At 31.6% G+C, this 24,261-nt stretch overlaps 2 protein-coding genes and 1 long non-coding RNA gene across 4 annotated transcripts; 2 read left to right on the forward strand and 1 right to left on the reverse strand.

The window, feature by feature from the left end:
* Positions 1-2,360: 2,360 nt before the first annotated feature.
* On the forward strand, positions 2,361-3,909 carry LOC114745892 (uncharacterized). The gene is made up of 3 exons (XR_003740235.1): positions 2,361-2,395; positions 3,027-3,094; positions 3,845-3,909. It is a non-coding gene; the product is annotated as an uncharacterized LOC114745892 (long non-coding RNA).
* Positions 3,910-7,844: 3,935 nt separating this feature from the next.
* Positions 7,845-10,773, reverse strand: LOC114745883 (uncharacterized). The gene is made up of 3 exons (XM_028934056.1): positions 10,533-10,773; positions 9,401-9,505; positions 7,845-8,083 (listed from the first exon to the last, which is right to left on the reverse strand). Exons 1-3 carry the CDS (start codon positions 10,771-10,773, stop codon positions 8,046-8,048), a joined length of 384 nt encoding a protein of 127 aa, XP_028789889.1. The 3' UTR covers positions 7,845-8,045.
* A 2,219-nt stretch (positions 10,774-12,992) lies between these two features.
* LOC114745872 (crossover junction endonuclease MUS81) lies at positions 12,993-21,027 on the forward strand. Of its 2 annotated transcripts, none has more exons than XM_028934046.1 (15): positions 12,993-13,283; positions 13,583-13,671; positions 13,787-13,865; positions 14,065-14,151; positions 14,241-14,363; positions 14,720-14,942; positions 15,474-15,675; positions 15,757-15,869; positions 16,243-16,391; positions 16,644-16,701; positions 17,057-17,215; positions 18,099-18,178; positions 19,030-19,267; positions 19,921-20,007; positions 20,524-21,027. In XM_028934046.1, the coding sequence occupies exons 1-15, from the start codon at positions 13,090-13,092 to the stop codon at positions 20,626-20,628; spliced, it is 1,986 nt and encodes a 661-aa protein (XP_028789879.1). In that variant the 5' UTR covers positions 12,993-13,089; the 3' UTR covers positions 20,629-21,027. The 2 variants fall into 2 exon arrangements, with proteins under 2 accessions (XP_028789879.1, XP_028789880.1); XM_028934047.1 differs by lacking the exon at positions 20,524-21,027 and adding an exon at positions 20,115-20,342.
* The last annotated feature ends 3,234 nt before the right edge of the window (positions 21,028-24,261 follow it).

Genomic DNA, 24,261 nt, shown 5'->3' on the forward strand with positions numbered 1-24,261 from the left:
ACTCTTTCGTTTTATTTCCCCATACATTTTCTTTTATTATATTTTTATTTATTATAAATGCATATTAAGAAACAAAATCATATTTCTTACATATTTATTATGTTTAACTAATTTTAATTAATATTTTGTCACTCCAATACAAATAGTTTATTTGGAGTGATCAGAGGAATTAATAATCTACACAATAATAAATTAATGTAAAATAATACAGTTATGCTAAAAATTTTAATGAAGTACAGTGACTTATAAATAGAATTGTATCAGTGTAAATTAAATTAAATAATACATACAACAGTTTATATCCAGCAAAATGTAAAGTAGATAATGACATAAAATGAAAAGACACAATGCCCAAAACCAAGACAGGCATTTAAAACCATGAAAATTCACAAGCCAGGCCACTTTTCGCTAATTGGCTTTCTATGAAATTATCTCATAGTATTTCGGCAAAAAAGAAACTATCCGACCGTATAAAAGTAGGTTTGAGCATCATATATATATATATATATATTCAATTAATGATGTAAATTGTACTGCAAATTAGATCTTCTATTTAGAAGTGAAAGTAGTCGCTGTGAAAATGTTAGTGTAATAGCCCTACTGACATAAATTTAATTAGGACAAATTATGATATATTTTAATATATATTATACTATCTACAAATCAACATAAAAAGTCTTGACGGATACACTTTTACCTTTAGTATATTAATAAAAATAAACTTAATCTGCTATTTAACATTAGCCAATTGGCATCATACTTAGTTGACTTAAATTTCATAAAACGAAACTCTTATATTCTATTTATAATATGAATTAAGTGAGACAAGTCGCCTTCTAAGTTCTGATAACTAGGGCCTTGTAGCCTAATAACAAAACGGTCTTTTTTTAATGTAAATTCAAAGTATTTTCAGGTCATTTTGGATTTGAAACTAATATCTGTGGAGCCAGAAGTGTTATAGTCTTTTCAACAAATGTGTTTTTCAGAATTTGAACTTGCGTTCTCCTCCTAAAACTGTCTTTTTAAGTGTAAGGTTATAAGTTTGGATATCCTTATGTCCCCTTCTAATAATCCTTATTTAATGTCTTGATGTCGTATAAATCATATGTGAGTGCAAATAGAAAAAGTACAACGTAGCTCACAAAAACAGAATTAGGTTTCAAATTAAAAAAAAAAAAACGAAACAGCCAATATTATTGCAGACGATTTTATTTCATGAAGTTTAGAAGCTGCTTTCACTATATAAGTATTATATATCTCATCGTCCAACATGCCCTATCTACCAAATCTTCACATGGGTGGTGGCCCTGGGGGAACTGTGAAATCTGAAAAACATTAAAAATAATAGTTAAAGACCAATAATGATGATTAATAATTTGGGAATGGGTGGGTATTTCTTTTAGAAATTAAAAGGTTTCTTATAATGAAAAATAAATAAATATAGTGAAAGAATTAATTTTCATTTAGACCTCACAAATATTGAATTTGAAATAATGAGCAAAGTACTTACGTGCACATTTGAAGCCAGGCTGAAGAGGTTTGCCGCAAAACTTAAAGCAGTGCAACACTTTGTTCAGTCAAGCAGATCTTCTATGGTAGAATTGGGTGGCATCTCTGTTCACAATAATATACCACCACATATCCAAATTAATTACTATCTCCAGTCTTTAATATAAGACCGAACTAATTAATTTAGATAGATTAAGAAAGCTAAATAAATTACTTTAAATATTTATATTTATCGTTTTTTTCTAAACTAATTTGCCTAACTTATAAATTGATATATAATCAAATGATATACATAAGTATTTCAAAGACATCATGTAACATATGCTATAATAAATTCATTATTTAACCTCTTTAATTTTTTTAAATTAGTTAATTAAGTATTATATTAAAGACCGGGGATAATACTTAATAAATCTATATGTTGAGGTCAGATTCTTTTGGAAAATGAATTACATAGAATTCTTAATGTAAACTAACGTTCTTTGCAAAAACTGTAATATCCCAATTTTTATTATTATTATTATTATTATTATTCCTAGTGTTTAGTTAAGTTTAGAAGGAGTTTAATGCTTGATAAATGAGTTTTATTCTCCATTTATTTAAGAAAAGAGAATTATTGAAAATAAGATTTATAAAATATGTATATGGAAATTACTGAATAATAATAATAATAAAACGGATTAAAAAAAAAAAGGGAAAAAACGGGGTACAAACTATAATTTTGTCCCATTTTAATATGGGGTCTTTAACTGGAATTTATGCCAAAATATTATTTTAACCGTTGGAGGGGCCAGAGAGAGAAACATTTCGACGTCTTTCTTTTTCACCTTCTCCGGCGCCTTCTCTTATTTTTTCCAGTAGGGTTTCAACTTTGCAGATCATTTTGGTAAGCTAAATGACTTCTTTTCATTAAACTCTCTTCATGAAAGTTTTTCCACTCATCTAAATCTATCTAATGATGATAGTTTTATACTGTTTAGAGATAATTTTTGGGTTTAGGGTTTGAAGCAAGTGTTGAGTTTTGATGATAGATAAGCATAGTATTGTAGAGCTATTTTAGTAGATCATTTCTATCAGTTTAGTTTTATTTATTGACTGACCTAATATTTTTAAATGAATTATTTTAGTTAAACAGATATTTATTTATGAAAAATATGATATTTATACCATGAAACTGTTGATTAAATTATTTACTTAGATGCATTTGATGTATATTGAATTTCTAATGGTTGGTTTTTGAGATTTAAAGTTAAAACAGGATTTTGAATTTTAAATATTATATTTTCAGATTTTAAAATTTGAGAAAAATCTGTATTAAAGTAAATAATTTGAAAGGTTTAAATGAAAATTTTGGATTGTGAGGATATATAAATTTTGTGCTAAAAGACTTAATTATGGGTTATGAGAGGTTTGGGTTTAGCATAGAATTAGAAATTTTAACTTATATATATATGTTTTAGTTTAAGTAATTAATCAAATAGCTTGTGTATTGATATGTAAATGTATTGGTTGTGTAGATTAAATTATTGGGCTATTGGTATGAGCACGGGGTTAACCTTGTGGTAATACTTGTTCTAGACAAGAGGTAACCACTTTCCACTTATTATTCATGTTTGTAGGTTGTTTGTGATTAATTTTGAATTATAAGGAATTTATGAAATATTATTGAATTATAATGTGAGCTATGAAAGTATGTTGTTATTGAAATTGTCTTGTGAGACTTTTGTTGCAAAAGATATATGTTTACTATTATGATGATCTCAGGTATTATGAGTTAATTGAAAAATGGAAAATCCCAATTGACTTTTACATGATGATTTTTTTTATGAATGCAATATTTTGAGTGTTGATATATGAGAGGTGACGGATGTTGATGATGGGTACCATAACAAAGAGGATATAAGGGGGTGAATGATGTACATTTGAGGATATAAGGTGGTAGGGCCATCATGTGTACATTGATTGGTCCTTTAGCCCAATTATTCATTATAGGGCATTGACACCCTACTAGTAGACTAGAGGGGGAACCCATGGTCCGGTCTTGTGCTCTGCGGATTTTGGCCAGTCCATATCACTTGATCGGTGAGCTTGTCTAATTACCAGTCACATGGATGAGGATTTAGCCCATGGGTTTAGTCAGAGGATAATATAAGGGAGGTGAAAAGATTATTGATTGTACTTTTTATATGCTTTGACAATATGAAATTTGTTGGAATACTATGAATTTGCAATTGTCTCACTTGACACGTCACGAGCACTTACTTGTATGCTTGATAAGTAAGATTGTTGGTTACTGAGACTTTTGTCTCACCCCGTTGATTTAACACTTTTCCAGGTGATAGTTCCCGTTCGGGTCAGTCAGGGAAGGTTCCGGAAGCTTAAGCTGCTATTGCAAAATTGTAGCGCTTCCACTCTTTTGTTTGTGTTGGATAGATGTATATTGCCATGATAGGGCCCATTCCACATACTCTGATATGCTGGTAGAAGGCCGGAGGCCTTTAGGCATTTGCATGTGATTTCTTTTGTTTGATATAAGTGGTGAATCCACAGTGATCTTTGATATCAAATGACTTTTGATTTTGTTGAAAGTTATGAAAGGTACTATTTAGTAAAATCATGTTATGGGCTTATGGTTGAAAATGATATTCTAGATTTATAATACCCAAAGCCCTATCCATTATGAATATCTTTTTACACGCAGTTAATTTAGAAAAGTTCTTTTAACCATGATAGACATATTTATGGATTGGTTTAATTCTTTTTCTAACATGGTTAATCTCATATGATTTAGGATGTTTATATAACCATGATAGTATTTCTCAATATTTTTACAAAGTTTCTTTTCTATCATGGTTAACTTTTCAATATTGATTAATTTATAAGTGTAGTAGTTTCGTTGTTACAAAAACCAAATCCACACACAACAAATTAACCATATATTGACAGCAAAAAATCAGCAGAGATGTTTCTGTTATAGGTTAAACGCTTCAATATACGGAAGAGATAAAGCAACCATCTTCAAGAAACACGACACCAAACCAATTAAAGTCACGAAGGAAAAAAAAAAAAGGAAATAATTTATAAGCAAAAATAGACCTTAAAATAGGAAAATTACAAATAAAGACTTATTATAACATTAGTATTGGTTTTTACAACAATAAGCCTGCTAGCCTGTCATTCGGGTTGGCATTGGTGTGGGCCACTCTAGCCTGCACCGCCTTGAGCCCACTCCATCCTGGGCGAGCCTACTTTTCTTTTTTAAATTTTTTTTTATTTTCATGCAATCCTAATATATTATGCAATATAGTTGGAGGATTTTGATCCTCAAATTTCATATCGACATCGCCTCATTTATGTAATTGCATATGTAATACATACATAAAAGATCTACTTAATTAATTTGGATAAGAAAAATAGTCAAATTAATTATTTAGAAAAAATATTTATTAATTTTTCTAAAATATCTTTTCAAATTATAAATTAATCCTCACATTATTTTATTATAACCCACTACTTAAGTTCAAAACTTCAAGTCCAATTTTAATATTTCATACTAAGTTCAACCTATGCAAATAACAATAATTTTTTTTTTTAAAATTTAGGCTAGTCGGGGCGTTATTTCAGCCCACACCTTTACGGGCTGACCCGTATTCGCACCGCCAACCCGCATTACTGGCTCTACAATTAATAAGCATATGACAACAATTTTTATGAACGGGTCCTTGTATATAATTTTTTAATTTTCAAGATTTTTTTAATGACTTTTCCAAATTTATATTACTTCCTCGTGCCGAATATTCAGCATGTTTTATGATATAACGTATTTTGACTAAAAACAAACTTTTTTCACTCAGTATCCTCAATTAATTATAAAATCTAATTAATTAAATAAACTTATCTAACTAATAGTTTTTATTGTTTGATAATTTTAAGACTTTATAAGAAATAAAGTAACTGATTGTAACTAAACATTTTATTGCCATAAAGTAGTTAATTGAAACTTATAAAAGGGATAACAAAGAAAGAGTACAATACTCCTTTGGTTCTGCTTATTATAGAGCAGAGAGAGAAGAAATTTTTTAGTTCTATTTATAAGGTATAGAGAGAAATTTTTCAAATGAATGTATAATTTTATTCTTCATTTATTGTTGTATTGGCTTTGTTTTTAGTTGGTATAGTAGATATTAAACATGGATAGATTGAAAAACTGTTAAATTTCAAGATAGAGTTAATAAAATTTAAAATTTTTTTAAGTTTGTATGAAACATATTGAAGAAAGTGATCTATAAATAGGATCAGATAAATACTTACCAATACGGCGTAAGAGTTTGGAGCAAACGCAGGGCACATCAGCCTTCTTAATTTCATTGCAACAACGATCATTAGGGTCCTGCAATGGAGGCACACCTTTGTGCATATAATAGAGACACTCTATTTTTCTAAACCCCGAAGATCTTCTTCACAATCTGCACCTTCTGCTGCATAGTGATCTCCTATCATTATTCCTATCACTCCGGCCCACAACAAAACATAACGCTAATTTCATCTTCAACTTCTTCTTCATCATTTTCCTGCTATTGCGTCGATCTTCAATCTCCTCTTCGCTTCTTCTCTTTCGTGTCAATCTTGGTGTTTTATATATGGATGGGGCTTAAATGTTTGTATTAATGGAGGAGGGAGATCATGCGTGCTTGGTTAATAATGGTGGTTTAATGTTATGAGTTTTTTTTTTGGGTCTGTATAATAGTAAAGTTTGGGATGTGGTTTTAATGGAATATATCCAAGCCGTTAATGAGAATAATTATTATGTATTTTGATCCAATATATGTTCATCTAAATTATAGATTTTTTTTTTGTCCCGTTCATCATTGCACGACATAAAATGGTTACAATATCTAAGCTTCTTTTTGGTATTTTAATTTTTGTGTAAATCACGAGACGCATGAAAAGTGAAAACATTTTAATATTCAAAACATTTAATTAATTTCATCAATCTCTTTAATATTCCCCACTTTAATTTGCCACGTTCTTTCAGTACTAACCTTTAAATCTTTCTGTATGTCTTCAATATTTCCCTCCATAATTCCCCTCTATAATTCTGGTATTACAGGTGCTTATCAAATCTGAGGATCCCACCAGAGCCTAAAAGATAGTTCTCGTTGGCCCAAAATGAAAAAAAGAAAAAGAAAAGAAAAGGTTCTCATGATGAAGATAAAATGTAAAAGAAAAATTAATGTACGTGTGCATATGTATCATTCATTTATTTATTATTACTACAGATTTACCTATTCAGGTTATTAATTATCTGTTTTCTTTTATTGAATCCATATATTCTTGTCCTATTAATTAAGCGTTTCATCATGCGCATTGCAGGTTATTATAGATTGAATAAAAGCAAAATATTCGGTTTATTACAACAAAATGCTGATTTTATAAACAAACAAAACAGAGTGTCTAAAAGCAAGCCATGTACGTAAACTAAAGTAATGATATTAATCACAATCACAAGCTGCTTATTGGTTTTCTGTAGAAATTATCCCATAGTAAATTAAGTAGCTGGATTTGTACTGTGCATGATATGCTAGTACCATTAATATATGCCAGGTATCAACTTTATGATATATAGATTAAGGGGCTGTTTGGGTGAAACAAAAAACACTTTCAAAGAGTATTTTTATGTTAATTGAGATAAAACTTTTCTCACATACTTACTTCGTATATCATAAAATTATTTTTAAATCCACGGTTTTGGTTTCTACCCAAACATCTTTTAAAAAGTACTTTCATGCAAGTTAAGACAAAACTAATTTCTTATACTTATTTCATATACCATAAAATTACTTTTAAAATTATGATTTGATTTCTATGCAAACAATCACTAATTACAAATAATGCCAAAAGTGCTTTCATTTTCTTCTCATATAATGTACGTATCAATTAATTCCATTTAATGCACCAATAAAAAGAGCACAATTTACTTATAATTTTTACAATCTAATTTTTTTTGCAGGTTTTCTTTTTAATTTCATATATAACTCAAGATACGCATGAAAACATTATAAATTTATAATATATTATATTCAATATTTTGCAATGAAACAACCAAACAAGATTAACAATTTAAATTAGTGATGAAAAAATTAACTCTATAATTTTCATTACTAATAATTTTGTAACAGATTATTAGCAATAGAAAATTTGCGTCATTAATCCATTGTTTTTAAGTGGGGCTATAACCCAAGTAAGGGTTATTATAGTCAATCAAAGAACATTATCATTCAATTCTAATATAGGTTACTAACTTACTGTTAGTTATAATTCATGGATAATAGGTTACCAAGATTTCACATCACATCACATCACACTATTAGGAGCCCATTTTCTGATTTCGTGAACTGTATATCTCAATTCTATGATTGTCTAACCAACAAGCAGCTTCTACCATATACAATCCATATAATAATAATAATAATAATAATATAAACCAGAACAAATTAGTGTATCTTTCTTCCAAAAACATAGCCGTCTTCCGATCTTCACTTTGCTGGGGGTCCAGTTGGTGGGACGGTGAAATCTATGAAAAGAAAAGAAAAGAAATCCTTTGTAAATAAATATGGAATTACAATTCATTATTAATATAATATATTTGAATTTCAGCCATTATTTTTTTGCCAACAATTTCAGCCATCAATTGATTTATACACATTTATAACTTTGCTGGTAAAAAAATTGATTTACACACGTAAAATATTTCACGTAAAACAGAATGGATATAATTTTTTTGCCAGCGAATATAAAATTATTTTTTCATAACACCGCTTAAATTTTTAATAACTGTTAAAATTTTTATTGTTGGTTGAAGTACACAGCATGTTCTTATTACTCCTGCCTACAATACAAGTCTGATTTAAGCACCACATATAGACAAAAAATAGTAATAATAAAAAGAAGTTACATCATTAAAGATATCTATCAAAAAAAGTTTGTAATACTTCCCATCTCAAATCTACCACATTAAAAGTCAAAACTACATTAATTACATCGAATTAATTACTTATAATATTTAATTGTATATAGAAAGGCAAAATAGAAAAAAAGACATTAAGTGTTCTAATTATTATTAAACTATACTTATATTTTGGCTCAAATTAGTCAAGTACATTATTAACAGAAAGAATATAAATTGATATCATGATGATGAAAAGTTTGAAATGGCAAAAAAAAAAAAAGAAGAAGCCAATACTGCCTCTGGATTTTAATAGAAAGCTTAGTTGACTAATTTTAGGTGATTAAGGAAATTACTAACTTTAAAGTATTTATATTTATGATTTTTCTCTAAACTAATTTACCTCACTTATAAATTGATATACAATCCAATGATACAAATAAATATTTAGAGAGACAATGTAACATATGTTATAATTAAGTAATTTAGTAACTTTCTTAATCTCTTCAAATGAGTCAAATAGATCTTATATTAAGAATCCAATGTAAGTAGTACTGTCTTTGGTCCTTAATTAATCTTACCTCTGTTTCTAATTATAAAACCTTATTTGTATCTACAAACAAGGTCTTATAATTAGGACCGGAGGTAGTATGAGAGTTAGTTTGACTTTAATTTGGTTTTAAATATAAGACTCTAATCAATTTTGTTTATCATATTTATCTTTTTTTTTTCAAAACAGCCTTTATAATAGTTGCACATGTTAAATATTTTATCAAATAACGCTTGATTAGCAAAAGTATTTGAGAAAAAATAACACATATTTATCACAAATAACTAACTTAACTAATTTTTTTAGTCTACTCAAATTAGTCAACTAGCTCTTATATTAAAGATATGAGGTAGTATAATTTATTAAATAAGTGTATGAAAAAAATAGGGACTTACGTCCACACTTGAAGCCAGGAGGTAGGGGTCTGCCACAGAAGTTCAAGCAATTCAACACTTTGTACCAGTCAAGCATATCTTCTATGGTATAACCTGGTGGTATTACTGTTCACAGGCCAACAATCCAAACGTATTATTAGAGTCCATATTCCTTTTCTTTCCCCTTAAAAAAGTGATTATGAAATTTTTGAGAGAGAATTCCCAAAAAAAAATAATTTAAAATTACTAAATCCTAAATAATAAATCCTAACACAGTTGTGTTGTTATTTGTAAATTCAGTATTGTCAAAATCTATTAAACTACTGTTTCCAAATTTGATTTAGAATTTAGTAATTTCATGATTTTTTTTGGGTGAGATTCTCCCTAATTAATAATTAATAATGGGCGCAAACGTATGTAGTTGCAAGGATATTTATACAGTGGCCTTCAATTTGGAGAGAAAACGATAAAATTCCTGTGATTTTTTTAATACCTATTTATATGATATTCCCTAAAACAATGTAATGACAAAGCATTATTCCACTCAAAACAGCCACAAAATATTACTATTTTGATGTTTTGTAATGACATTTTTATTTAACGGCAGCCAAACGTTCATCCACTGCTCATTTTTTAATTTCATATTGACAATATCATTTGAAACTTGGACTCTATTTAAAGCAAATAACGTACGTTTTTAAAGTACTTAAATAATAAGACTTTAATTTTAGGGATCAAACTAAATGTATTTAATAATTTTCACAGCCAAAATTTCAGATCGAAACAAAAATTATACTAATTATCTTAAATTTTACAAAATCTTACACTTGAGAAAAATCCAAAATTATTCTTTTTTGGTTTATATTCATCTATTTCCTAAGATTTTTTCTGGCCATTAAATTATCTTCCAAATTACAGATACTGAAATGCATGAATTCAGAATATCACTATCACACAATCAAACAATAACAGAGAAATATAACCATCATGAAACTACAAACTGACCAAAAAATTTTTCTCACTTTAGGTTAAAGAGCCTAAATACGAAAAGATACAGCAACCATCTTCAAGAAACATAACACCAAACGAAAGAGAGAAAGATAAAGAAAGAAACAGACCCATGAAAATGCAAGCTTTAACTTATCATACGTACTGATTTTCTGGGTGAGTTTGGAGCAGACGCAGAGTATATTGGCCTCATGAATCGCTCTGCAACATCGACCATTAGGGTTTTGCATTGCAGGAACCCCCTTGTGCATGTAATAAAGACACTCTATTTCTAGCCCTATCAGATCAGATTGGCATTCTTCACCTTCTGAAAATTCTGCAGTACCTGTGATGATCATTATTCCCAGAACCCACAACAAAACTTTCACGAACAACTTCATTCTCATGTTTGATCGTTTTGGAACTTTGGTTGGATATGTGTGTGTGTGTGGGGGGGGGGGGCTAGTAGCTGGTGTTTTGATGAATGTGAGTTTTAATGGAGGAAGAAGGAGGGTAAGAGGTTTAAGAGAGTGTTTTTATGGGCTGAGGTTTTTGAGTATTGAAGTTTTGGAAGGTTTTTAATGGAACTTGGACAAAATGAGGAAGATTGTTAAGCGTGTTTCTTAGCCTTTACGACACGGTGATTGCTATATCAGATGTTCAATTAGATAAGAAAACAAAAATTAAGAACGTTGTTTTCTAGTTTTCTGAGTATGGTTTTCGTGCTACATGTACATGTTAGTTAATTGTTTGGAAGTAATTAAATTAAAATATATTAATACTTTACATGATTTGGATAATTAATTATCTTATATAATTGTTTGGTTCTTTTTATAAGTTTCACTAGCAAAAGAAAAACCTTAAATATAATATTCCTAAATTTAATAACATTCTACTCTTCCACTTCTTAACATAAGACCTAATTAACTAATTTAAGTAGATTAAAAATGTTAGTTAAATAAGTTAATATGATATTTTTTTAAAAAAATATTTTAAACATCTTTCTTAATTTTCTTTCCATTTCTTATTTGATTATTATTAGGAAAATATCAATAGGATTAATTTAGAAGAAAATTGATAAACATGTGAAATATGTTTTATATATAGAACCAATATTAACTCCATAATTAGCTCTTATATTAAGGACCAGAGAAGTGATTTACAGTTAGAGCTGTCAATAAGGGCCAGCTCGGCCCTAAAGGGCTAGCCCTTGAAGGGCCAGGGCCTAAAAGGGCCGGCCCTTTAAAGCCCACATACCTTAAAATTATCTAATTATTAAAGCCCGGCCCTTAGGCATGTGGGCTCATGACTTAAAAGGACTGGCCCTTTTATGTTATTTTTTAAAATTTAAATTCTTTTTAATTATTTTAAAATAAAAAATAAAACAACAAAACTTCTAAGATTTTTTATTCAAATTATAAATATAAGTAAAATAAATTAGTGGTGTATAGAAAAAAAAAATTAAATGCCAATAAACTATTGTCCAAAATAAAAAAAAATCAAAATCTAACAAAACACGAAAAACAGAAAGATAAAACCTGGCAGTTAAAGATTAACAATATCAACATAATTATTATCTTTATCTTCATTTTCATCAGTATCATCAAGATCAGCAATATTTGATTGTTCTTTACTACAAGTGAGCTCTTCTTTAGTGATAAAAATATTAAGATTTTTGTCTTCATTTACCTTATCTGAAATAAAACTATGCAGTAGTTATAAGTACAAATAAGAACTTGAACATTTGTTCGAATAAGAAAAGTTTTACACTTTGTTAAGATATGTAAACCGATGGTAAATGAAGATCTACTAGCTATTATGGTGATTAAAATGTTAAGAATATCAGTTACCATTTTTGAAAGAATTGAAAATTGATTTTAATTGTTCTTCCACAAATCCAAGACGTTTAATTCTTTTCAATTATCTAGCTTGAGTATTGACTCTTCTAGGTATTTTTCTAATTTAAACTTATTCATAAAAGACTAATCTATAACTTTATAAATATATTGATAATAATTAAAAAAATAGACGGGCTTAAAAGGGCTAGCTCTTGGCTCTAAAAGGTTGACCCTTTTATTTTTAAGCCCTATAAGGCTAGCCCTTTTAAGTCTAATTTTTTTTTAAACCACCTAAAATAATTAAAATTCGAATATTGTTAGCCTCAATGGAGGATAACTCGTTTTTGCAATTACATGGACTTGAGTTTAAGATCTCATGCTTTACGTAGCCGAAGTCCACATCAATGCCCGTCGGTTTCGGTTTACGACAGTTGTTATAAATCAATCGCCTTGTTGTTCGATTTTTGAGACTTTTTTTTTTTGGTTTTAAACGGTGCTAATAAAATCTGGGTTGGGCTTTGTGATTAACAGAATTTGGGCTGGGTTTTGTGATTAAGAGCAACAATGGGCCCTCATCCTAAGCCTTTAAGCTGGCCCACTTAGTTCCTCGTTGATAGCAGGAAGGGGCCTTGCGAGTTGCGAGTGTGATTGACCGAGTTTGACCCAGCGAGTCTCCGAATCGCGCCGTAAGTGTCACAATTTCAAAAAATGTTTTCAAGCCTTGAACCCAAGCGATCCTGGCGCGCAAGATATGGTTGCTTCTGAAATCATCAGTTTTTCAGGATGATCACTAACAAAGTGGCAAAACCCTAAACTACCCCACTAATCTGCTGGAAAGATTCCAATTTTGACCTCATTCCGCCGGACAGAACTTGTAGGGGCCGAATGGAGAAGAACGCTCGGGTTCGGTGCTCGGAGAACAAAGAGCTTGCAGCTTACTTGTTCGATAAATGGAAAGAATTGGCAGAGAAACCGAAAGGGATTTCAGAAAACATTGAGAAGATTCTGTCTAAAGCTTACTACAATGTCTGTAACTCAAAAACTCCCATTCAAACCATGAAAGACCTTTCCCAGGTCAAGTATGTGCTTTTTTTTTAATTAGCATTTGTCTAAATATGTAATTGAGAGTAATCTAGAAGTTAAATTTTTTTGTAAATTTTTGGTCAATGTTGCTAATGAGTGACATTTCTGGAATTTGAAAGCGGAAGCTTTACAGTAAAAATATTTGTTGGGTCTTTGCTTATTGGTCCTTTGAGATCTCTCTAATGGGTTGGCAAAGCAATGAGGATCAAGGGTCTTGTATGTCAATGAAATTTGATTTTTTTCCTGCTTTAATGCTTTTTTCTTTTTTTGTTTGTTTGTTTGGAATTATATGAAGGGGCGTGGGAAAATGGATTTTGAAGCTCATGCAGGGATTTTTTGGGACGGGTTCTGGAAATTCTGAAGCTGAAGACTTGACCAAAAAGGGTACGTCTGATGCTGTGTGATTTTTATATTGTCTGATTGAGGTTACGTTATTTGTCCATCAATCTATATTTGATTAATCGTTGTAGTTCTACCTAATTCTTCCTTTCCCTTACAGGAATGAAAAATAATAGAAGCAGACGATACATGCCTCAAAAAAATTCCGTGGCATATGCATTGTTGATAACTCTTTACAGGTACATATGTTATCGGCATATAACTGCTAGTTGTGCAAAAATTGTATTTGTTAGTGACATTTCATGTATAGAAGCGAAACTATGCAGTGTTCATTTCCAGGTTATATGTCTTGTCTATTTTTCGCTTTTTAGGGTAGGCTACACAACTTACCATGGTAAATTTTCTTGTATTTCTGAACTGAGCACGTATTCATTCCAGGGGAACTTCAAATGGGAAAGAGTTTATGCATAAAGAGGAACTAATTGATGCTGCTGAAGCTAGTGGGTTATCTCGAGCACCAATTGCGTATGTTTATACAATTTACATCTATTTTTGTTTTGTTGGCCAATATTTTAAAAACTACATTTCTGACCAAACTGATCCTAACCGTTCAGGCCAGAAAAAGGAAGAGGAAAGCCACAGTTTGGAAGTTCTCCGAGGGATTGGTATAGTGGATGGAGCTGCATGAAGACACTGATCACAAAGAGTTTAGTTGTAAAATCCAGCCGTCCAGCAAAGTATGGTTTCACTTTGTCGTGTTCTTTCAATCCCTAAGGTTTCTGTAATTTTTATTTGTTAAATGTATTACTGAAGTGGATACTCCTTGTATGAACTGAATTGATAATCTTGAATCAATAATCCTTTTCCCCCCTGTTATTATTATTCACAATCAGGCACGTCAGCGTCAAGTGATTCTGACTAAGCAAGTTTAAATTCTATTATACTATTGACAATATAGATACAGTTATAGTAGTATTGAGCTGTTATATGTTATAGTCTCTTGGTTTCTGGTGTTCAGTTCTAGTACTGATTTTCTTGAGTTGAAATACTTAATATCTTTATGGATTACTTTTGCTTTTTTTTCCTTTTTCAGGTTCATGCTTACTGAAGAAGGTAAGGAAGCAGCTCGTGAATGTCTCAGAAGATCTGGAATGGAAGATTCCCAAGAGAACTCAGTTACGATAGAATGTTCTGATATGGATAGGCAGAACACTTTAGATATGCAACACAGTGATCATGACTCGGATACTGAAGTGATATCACCACCAACCCAACAAAAGAAGCTAATGAATATTCCTCTTGATTTTCTAGAGAGGGTATGTTATTTTGGCTGTCAATTAATTTCATTATCTCTCTTGGAGGATGCTGAAATGTTTCTTTACACTGTTGATACGGTATTAAGTGTAAAGTAATCTTTTGTTCCATCGTATCATTTGATGCTCTCTCAAAATAATATCATCAGATTTCTTAACAATAACTTTGCTATTATCTTTCCTTTCCATGGTTTTTGAGAAGTTTGTTGGTGTAAATCTTAGAAGGTGATATATGTGTTTTACAGTAAACATGGTTTCATCCTTTATCAATATTACGTTTTTAGTTCATACATGGTTAAGTTGATTGACCTCTTTGCATTTGTATGCCTAACCTGTGTAAAAGAGACAAGATTACAGTTTCAAAGTTCTCCCCTGAGGCCCACTTACCTGCCCCTATTCCGACAGCTAATCTATGACTTTTGTGTGTCTGAATGTTGGCTGGTGTTATTGATTTTCTTGTCAAGTAATGTCTTGCAGATGATCATCATTCTTTAGTTTAATAATTTATATGCATCTACTGATCTCCTTTCGTAGTTTACAAGCATGGGTTACTCCAAGGAACAAGTTGTTAGTGCATTCACTGATGTTTCCAGAAGCCACCCAGATAAGGATGTTTCATCTTTGTGGCCGGCTGTTTTATGTCATCTTAGAGAGGGGGAAGTCTATGATTTACAGACGGAATCTCAAACCATGAGAAATGATTTCCGTGTGACAAGTTCTACCGTTGTCTCAAGAGGTATTTCTTTTCTTTTTTCACTGATTTCATCAATAAGATTAATAAACATTTTATGCCAGTAAGCCACTTTATAATGTCCAGATTCGATTGGTCTCACTGGAAATGAGAACAGATCTGTCAGTGCATCTTGTGGGAATATGCCGAGCTTTGGGTCTCCTGATACATCTTTTTCCTTGAGGGCTTGTTCATCATCGGTACAGTTTTATCTGTTTCATGAAATTCATCTTGTTCCTTTCTTATAAATATAAATTAGGGATCCTTAATTTGTTGGGTTTTTGGGGATCAAATGAGAAGTATTTTGTTTTAGTGCATTAGTTAGAAACTTCTTCAACGCTGCATTCATGTTTAAATTTCACAGTATAAATGCCTTCAAATTTCGACATTGCATTGAATGCATAAGAGTTATTATCGATAAGTGCATTGTATTTTTGTAAATTTTCTTATCAATCTTGCAATGAATTGCAAAACTTAAAGGATTTTTGTTATCAATATACATGGTTTTCACTTCAAGTTTATGATTTGTAGAACTATTTTTGAAATGGTTGCTTGCCCTGCCGAAAATCTTAGGACCATGCTATGCCAAAATCAATTGGAGAGGGGCCTAAATCAACGGTGAACAGTTTAAGTTTGCCGCCACTGAGCCTGGGGGAGAGATTTGGAGATGCATATGAAGTGATTTTAATACTGGATGATCGGGAGCAATTTGCCACTCAGGGGTGAGTAATGTGATTTTAGATCTATTATTATCTTTGGTGCTGTCCGAGTGCAAATTATTTGCGAATAAAGTATGCATTTTCTTTTATTCTTTATTTTCCCTTTGGATGTTAGGATAGTGATGTCATGAAATTTTTTCTTTCTTTCAAACTTTATGATATTTACATAATGTCATCTTTTAACTGTGGATGAATGAGTTTCCCTGTCTAATGAGCTAATGAATTTTATAAGCTTTATTTTTTTATTATTTTCAGATCACGATCCAGGAGAATTATAGAGAATATCCGCAGTCAATTCAAAATTCAAATAGATGTGAGTTTTGATGATTCTGCTCTATGCAGGCAGTTCCCATTGATTGACTTATTCCCCCCCACCCCAAAAAAGCAGCACCGCATGTACAATTTTGTTCTTGGATCTGTTAATTTTGTATTTTGGAAGCCTGGTGTTGGCCAATAACAAGTAAAATGTATCAGAACCTCCCTTCTATTGAATCCATTATGTTTCTCTTTGTGTTTTCTAATGGAGCCTTTAAATTTGAGCTTGTTAACAATATTGTAGAACATATAAGAGGTGATGTTAATCTTACTTGGATGGAACTATAATTAAAATATAGCTTTTCTCTGTTCTGAATTTGGTAATAACAATTGGCAAATTGGTTTATTCCCAGGTTCGGAGATTGCCTGTTGGAGATGGAATTTGGATAGCTCACCATAAAACTCTTGACAGTGAATATGTGCTGGATTTTATTGTCGAGAGGAAGAATGTTGATGATTTGCGTTCTTCAATCAGGGACAACCGCTATAAGGATCAAAAATTAAGACTTTTGGTACATAATCCTTCTTGGAGATCAGAACTGTTTTCTTTGTTTTTCTAAAAATTGTTTGCACGTATGGAGGTTAATTGTATGTGTTAAGTGTTAACTGGTTATAATGATGGGACTCAGCTTTATACGATTTCAAAGTAAGAGAAATTTGCTAGAGTATAGGTCTAAGCATGTCAACTACAAAGAAAACAATGGAAAACACACTAAGCTAGCATTTGAGAGGCCAATCTCTCCCATTCAAACAATCACAGTTTGATCACCTCACTTTTCCCACACTATATGTCCCACTTTCTAACTAACTCGTTCTTCTGTCTCTCTCTCACCTTCTTTCCCATATGGTGGTAATGCAAACCTGGGCCCCTTTTCCGGACACCTTATGGCCTTGGGTCCATCATTATATTTCTTGATGATGCGGGATGTTGGCAGCAGCCTCTGATGATTTATAAGTGTTCGACAACCAATTCCAGTTCTCTAGCGTTGGTTTTTAGCTTACCAAATAATGGGGCCCTTTTGGGATCTTAGCAGGAACAGTGCTTCCTATAAGCTCATATTCTACATTCTGCTGTACTGTTTGTTCTGCTGGTTGACCAGGCATGGGCCTTTAATTGGGCTTGATTATGTTCTTTAGGTGTCTTAGAATATTACTTCCGTGTTTAGGCAATTTGTTTTTCCAACTTAAAAAGACTAAATCCTAATAGGAGGAGGTGACCTGTTTTTGTATGTTTATTTGGTCAAATCATATTACAACTAGTTGGATAGTAGTTACAGAACAAAATATTGATGTGCGAATGATAATATTTTAAGCTGCTCTATATCTTTATGATCTTTGTATAAGTTGTAAACATAGTATAACAATATCTTCCCTGTTCAAATTGCTTATTGGAAGAGGTGCGGACTGAAGAAGCTGATATATCTTGTGGAAGGTGATCCAAATTCCTCTGAAGCTGCTGAAAGCATAAAAACTGCGTATGCATAATTTCTCTGTTTTTCTTTTCTTCGAATTCTTAGTTGATTCATGTTATGCTGTTCGTATGTTGGGATGAATCCATTCACTATTTGAAATTGTGGCTGTTGCAACATGTTCTTAACAACTGTCCTTACAGTCAACTCTTCAAAATTGGCTATTTCCTTTGCTAGGCACTTCTTGTAGTTTTTTTAATTGAAAACAGTTTTTGTAATTCTGCCATTGATAACTGAAAAGAAGAGGGCTCTTGACATGCTTTTGATTGGTGTGAGTGAAAAACAGCTATAGAAGTTTTTGAAAATTGAAACAAACCCATTTATTTGGTAAACGTTACTGTTGGAGATGCTGATGGCTTGGCCCAAAGGCCTGTTGGTTCTCTGATTTATTGTTTGTTATAAGTTTTAATTATTTTAGATCCTTTTCTGATTGTTTCATTAATTATCTGTCATTAGAAGATCATATCTTTAGGGTAGTCAAAGATGCTATCAGATTAGAATCTGATTTTGATTTATTGCTGTAACCCTAGCACCAACTATACGTCTCGCTCATTCTGAATGAAATAAACAAGAGCTGAGACGTTAATTCCTCAGTATATTTCAGTTACTTCTTATGTTCATTTGGAACATTAGTCTAAATGCTTAATATCAACTTCAATAAGTTCATTAAATCTAATTTGCACCAGCCTTTTGTATGTGCCTGTAAGAATAATTTGGGTAGCTAATCTGGTTTAGTAATGATTGATCAAGTGCATTTGTTGAGTTTTTATCGATTACATAGTTATTCTTATAAACTTTCTGCTCCACTGTCAACATTATATCCTGATGAAAAACTTTTTGGGTATCTCTGGGTGTAGCTGTTTTACAACAGAGATTTTGGAAGGTTTTAATGTGCAGAGAACAAGTGGCTTGGCTGATACCCTGAAGAAGTATGGTTATCTTACCCAAGCAATTTCTCAATATTACAAGACCATGGTTCTGGACGACCATGTTCAGTGCTCTGGAACATGCCCTCCTTTTGATGAATTTATCAAAAGGTGCCAAGATATTGACAAAATGACAGTCAGTGATGTATTTGCTGTCCAGCTTATGCAGGTATTCATTTATCCAAAATTAAAAGGGAATGGTGTTTCCTTGTGGTTATCTGTTTGGTTCAGCTGTGTTGACTCTGAATATCCTTCTTGACAAAACTTTTACAGCTCCACCATGAATGGTATAACTTCCCCCTATTGTATCCAAAAAATATTCAGAAGCATAGGCTGCCTGCCAATTTTAGCTTTTGTTTGCTTCTGGTTTCTTAATATATTGATATTAGATATATTGTCCCAGGCTTACTGGCTGGTCACCATTTGATCTTTCTACCTTTATTTTATTTACAAGGTCTGCTCTTCGCAAAGATTTTGTATATGGAACAGCATTCCTTTCTAACTTGTTATAGATCATAATAAAGCTACTAGTGGACCTTCATTTTCATTACAAGCTTGAATCACTGTGTTTGTTGACGTGGCATCATGATTCAATGTAATTTCAGCACAAGCAAGGCGCTTGTCTGCAGCTCATTCCCAAAGGATTTTTTCTATGGGCAGACTCACATTAGAGATTAAAATAGAACTGCTTATTAACTTCAATGTAATAATATAAGCTTAGAGTTGAAATGGTTATTGGCAAATTAAATGAAAGAATATGGTGCCAAACACTCGACTTATAGACCAGTTTGATGCCTCTGATTCAGACTGTTAAAAATGCAGGTCCCTCAGGTTACAGAGGAGGTTGCCCTGGCTGTGCTGGATTTGTACCCCACGCTCCTCTCTCTTGCCAATGCCTACTCTCTTCTTGTGAGTCTTTTCTTTCCTTTAAGCACCCAATATTCGAACCATTTGCTTGATGTGTTCGGAATAATGTGCTCTTTGAGAACTTCAGGATACTGAACTAGATTTGAGAGGCAACTCAAGGCTGCTTGGTCCTCCATCGATGCTAGATGCTTTAACTGGTTATCTAGTCTTTGTTTTTTCAATGAAATTCTACACTTATCTAAGAGTTAAGAAGCATGACATGATACGATCACTTCAACACCACAAAATATAGTGTTTTAATATAATTTGAAGTGTGGTGTTATGTTTGTTGTTAGTGTCAGACCAATATCGAATATGATACGATGATGTTGTCGAAATATCAGTGACTCAAAATGTTGTTTACACTTAAATTAATAAACTTTGGGAAGCCTGGTCGTCAAATCTTAGCTGACTTGTTCCTTATCCCTCTTTGGCCAAAAAAAAAAACAAAAAACAAAGGGGTTCCTTATACCCCCTCCTCTGCCAATTTGCCTCATGTTTAGTGTCTTCTTCTACTAGGATGGAGATGTTTGTGCACAAGAGGACATGCTTAGAAGAGAGAGCAATAATGTGATCAATGCAGTTGCCAGTAGGAACATTTTCCAGTTAGTTTGGGGTGGCTGACTCAAGCATTCTCCCCCCATGCAGTGCCGGTTTTGGGATATTGAACGGATATGAAGGTAATGGCAACACTCTTTGTTGCCAAGAAGCAATCTGTATATTTTGTTAAGGAAATGTCCTGATTTTCCTTTCAATTTTTTCACCGAGTGATCCTGCACACAAGATTATAGGTAGAGAAGTCGATGAGAATCAGTATCTAGTTAACACATGCAGGCTAAAATTTTGGTCACAGCTATTATGATCTGTACATAAGCTTTTGACTTGATTAGCAATGCTCCTTTGCTATTTGTACATTGTACATTATTGAACTATATATGTATCTCTGTCTGTGTAAAAAGATCTAAACTACGATTCATGTGATCTTCATTTGAGCTTTGAGGTGAAGTTTGCTTAGCTCTTTCAGGAAAGCTGTCCTTTCACTTTGAAGTGTTATGAAGCAGATTCAACTTTGAAAAGATATGTAAATCGTAAATTAACCTGCCATCTAAGTTCAGTATGCTATCTGCATAATTTACTTAAAGAAAAAATTGGCTTTACATATTTTATAAGACTAAGAGCGTGAAAGATCCCAGATGCTATGCAAGAGGATCTGGAGTTTCATGGGAAGAGCATCAAATCGACAATATGAAAAGCATCCCACATTGATATTCGTTTTTCGATTTTGGCTGATAATGGTGAAAATTAGAGTTCTGCATGGTGAATTCTCCCGCCATAAACAGGTCATTCTGCCCACTGTGACCACTGCCATGGTTTGTTCCAGCTTAGGGGATTTGAATTTAGTAATAGCAGATTTACTGATTTATTAAGAAGCAATCCCATTCACCCATTTGTAGCTCATAGGAATTAATGGAAGTGTGCATTGTGATTAGTTCAATTTAGAGGTCTATTTAATTGTAAACACTCAAATATCATACTAAGGTGTTGTTCATGACTGTCTATCCCCACAAGTATGGAACTGGAAGTATTTCTGGAGTCTAAAGAGAGTGCTTATGAATGCAATACAATTTGATTTCTGTAGTTGAAGAGACCTTATTGGTTCAAATAAGATCATTATTGTCATAAAGTATATCATAGAACAATGCAGCTTTGAAATCTACGGTGAAACATATGATATGATCAGTAGTATAGCTATCAAATCAAAATGGAAGGACAAAATACTTCTAATTGAATGGGATAGAATCTCTCTCTCTCTCTCTCTCTCTCTCTCTCTCTCAGCTTCCTATTTCTTTCCTTTTTTAGTTTAATTAATAAGATTGAGGTGAGATGTGGGCGGAGGTTTAATATTCAAACATTTATAATGCAACAAAAATAATAATAATAATATAGCCATGATCTAAATGAACTAAACCTAAATTAAACAAACCATAAAAATTAAATTAGTTTTATTCTTTGAAAAATTGACTTATATATTTTCCATTCAGAGTACAATTAACGAAATCTTCGAATACTCCAAAACGCTAAATGCTTAGGTTTATTTTATATTTTGTCCTGACACAGAAGTATGGGTCCTTAGCTTTTGTTTGGATAGAAAGAAAATCCAACAGGAAGTTACAAAATGTAAGGCAATGCAAAATTTAAATTCCATAGCTTTGCATTGTTCTGACCGATCCCTAAGGTTTAGACAAATATGCTTTCTTTCAAAGCAAAGACCCCAGTTTTGGCAATATCCATGTAATGTTGGTTAAGTATTTTGTCTTAGGCAAAAATGTATTTTCCTCGAACTTCATAAAAAAATTTAATTTTAATTTCTTAATTTTTATAAAGTGTTTTTTTTAATAAAAATTTTCTAACTCTAACACAGCCGGTTTTATTAAAAAAACGCTAACAAAAAAATTTTAAATATTGACAAAACATCAAATACCGGCACATTAATTTTAATTTTTAAAACTAACAATGGTTGGTATACCTAACAAGTTGTTGGTTAAGATGGTAAGTGGTTTCATCATATAAGAAAGAGAATATAAGTTCAAATTTTGAGAAGCGCATTTATTGGGAGGACTTTATCCTTAACACTCTCAGCATGATAGATATTAATCTCAAGTCCAAAATAAGTTGAGGATACTCTGACTTATAACAAAAAAAAATGGTATAAAAAATCATTATTTAAGGCTAGGACTAGAGCATTGAAAAGACAGCTTATAAAATTAAAATAAAATTAGATGATAAATATGCATATTTGCCATTGTATTATTATCATTTTACTTTAATTTATAAACTAAAATTAAATGGGATAATCTTTTTAGGTGAAATTTACCAAATGACAAAATATGAATCGACAATATTGAATCGTCTGGTACTACTAAAATAGTAATAATTTTCTAGAGCCAACGGCATTGATTACGTCCCGTACATACATAGAGGAAGTTGACTGATTCATAGTTTCACATCAATAGTTTAAGATCATATATACAGTTACTAAGAATTCAGCTCATGCCCTATAAAATCATCAGTTGGAATCTTGTTATTGATATAAAAACCTTGTTACTGAACGATCTGTAAATATCTTTATAAATGCTTTCTGAACCTAGAAGCATGTACTAGACCTGATGAGTTCCTAGAACTCAACTTACCTAAAGTTTTTGTTAAAAAAAAAAAGATCATATTTAGTGTGTAGAAGGCGATATAATTACCCAAAATTTTTTTTTAAATGAGAAATATCTAGCATACTATTGAGCATAGAAGGTACTCCTCCGGTTCTTAATATATGACCCAATTATTGAGTTGGTTTTGGTTCTAAATATAAGATCCATTTCTCATATTTATTAATTTTAGCTAAATTACTTTTATAGATACTCCCTCAATCATAATCAAGTAGAAGAGGAAGATGGGGTATTAACAAAGATGATTATGGTATTTTAGGAAAAACATGTCACATTTCTTATAATTAACTAACTTACCTAACTTTCTTAATCTAATCAAATTAATTAAATGAGTTTTATATTAATGACCAGAGAAGTAATAGATTATGCGCACTAGTTTTAGGAAAAATGCACTTTAATCTTAACAAAAGAGGCCATTCAATTTTTTGACTTAATTTGCGATGGCAATCATATTGGGTCAGACTAGATTGAGCTAAAGTATTGGTTTAAATTATAACCAATTTTGTATCACATTGGATCAGTTTTAGATCACAATAACATTCGATTTTAACTCATAATAATTTGGGGATTTTATGCCAAATCCTTGTATAGGGAGCAAATTTAACTGAAAAGTATAGGCATTTTTGCCTTCTGTATTAGGAAGATTAGTTTCTGTTACCGGCAGAGAATACTCCTGGTTAAAAAAAAAAATGATAACATAAATAAAGTATTTTATATGAGTCGGTAAGTGATGCAAAACACTTTAAAAAAACAAAAAAAACAAAAGGTGAGAGAATCAACTGGAGGGGAAAACAGGTTATGTAAATAGGACATGATCTAACGCTGTTAATCACCACTGAGTAACGAATCACACTAAGGCAAACTTGGTCATATTTATGAGTCCTATGCTAGTGTCTCATAGGATACTTCTAAGTAAGCAGAATATTATTTGGTTCATAAATTCATAAGAAGCCAAAGATAAAAATGGTTGAAACTTCAAATTCACATGTAAGAATGCCTCTTTACAAACAACCACTTTTGTCTTCTTCCCTTTAAG

Source organism: Neltuma alba, unplaced genomic scaffold, assembly GCF_004799145.2.
Source record: "Neltuma alba isolate B1F8T4 unplaced genomic scaffold, ASM479914v2 tig00004856_pilon, whole genome shotgun sequence".
Taxonomy (NCBI): Eukaryota; Viridiplantae; Streptophyta; class Magnoliopsida; order Fabales; family Fabaceae; genus Neltuma; species Neltuma alba.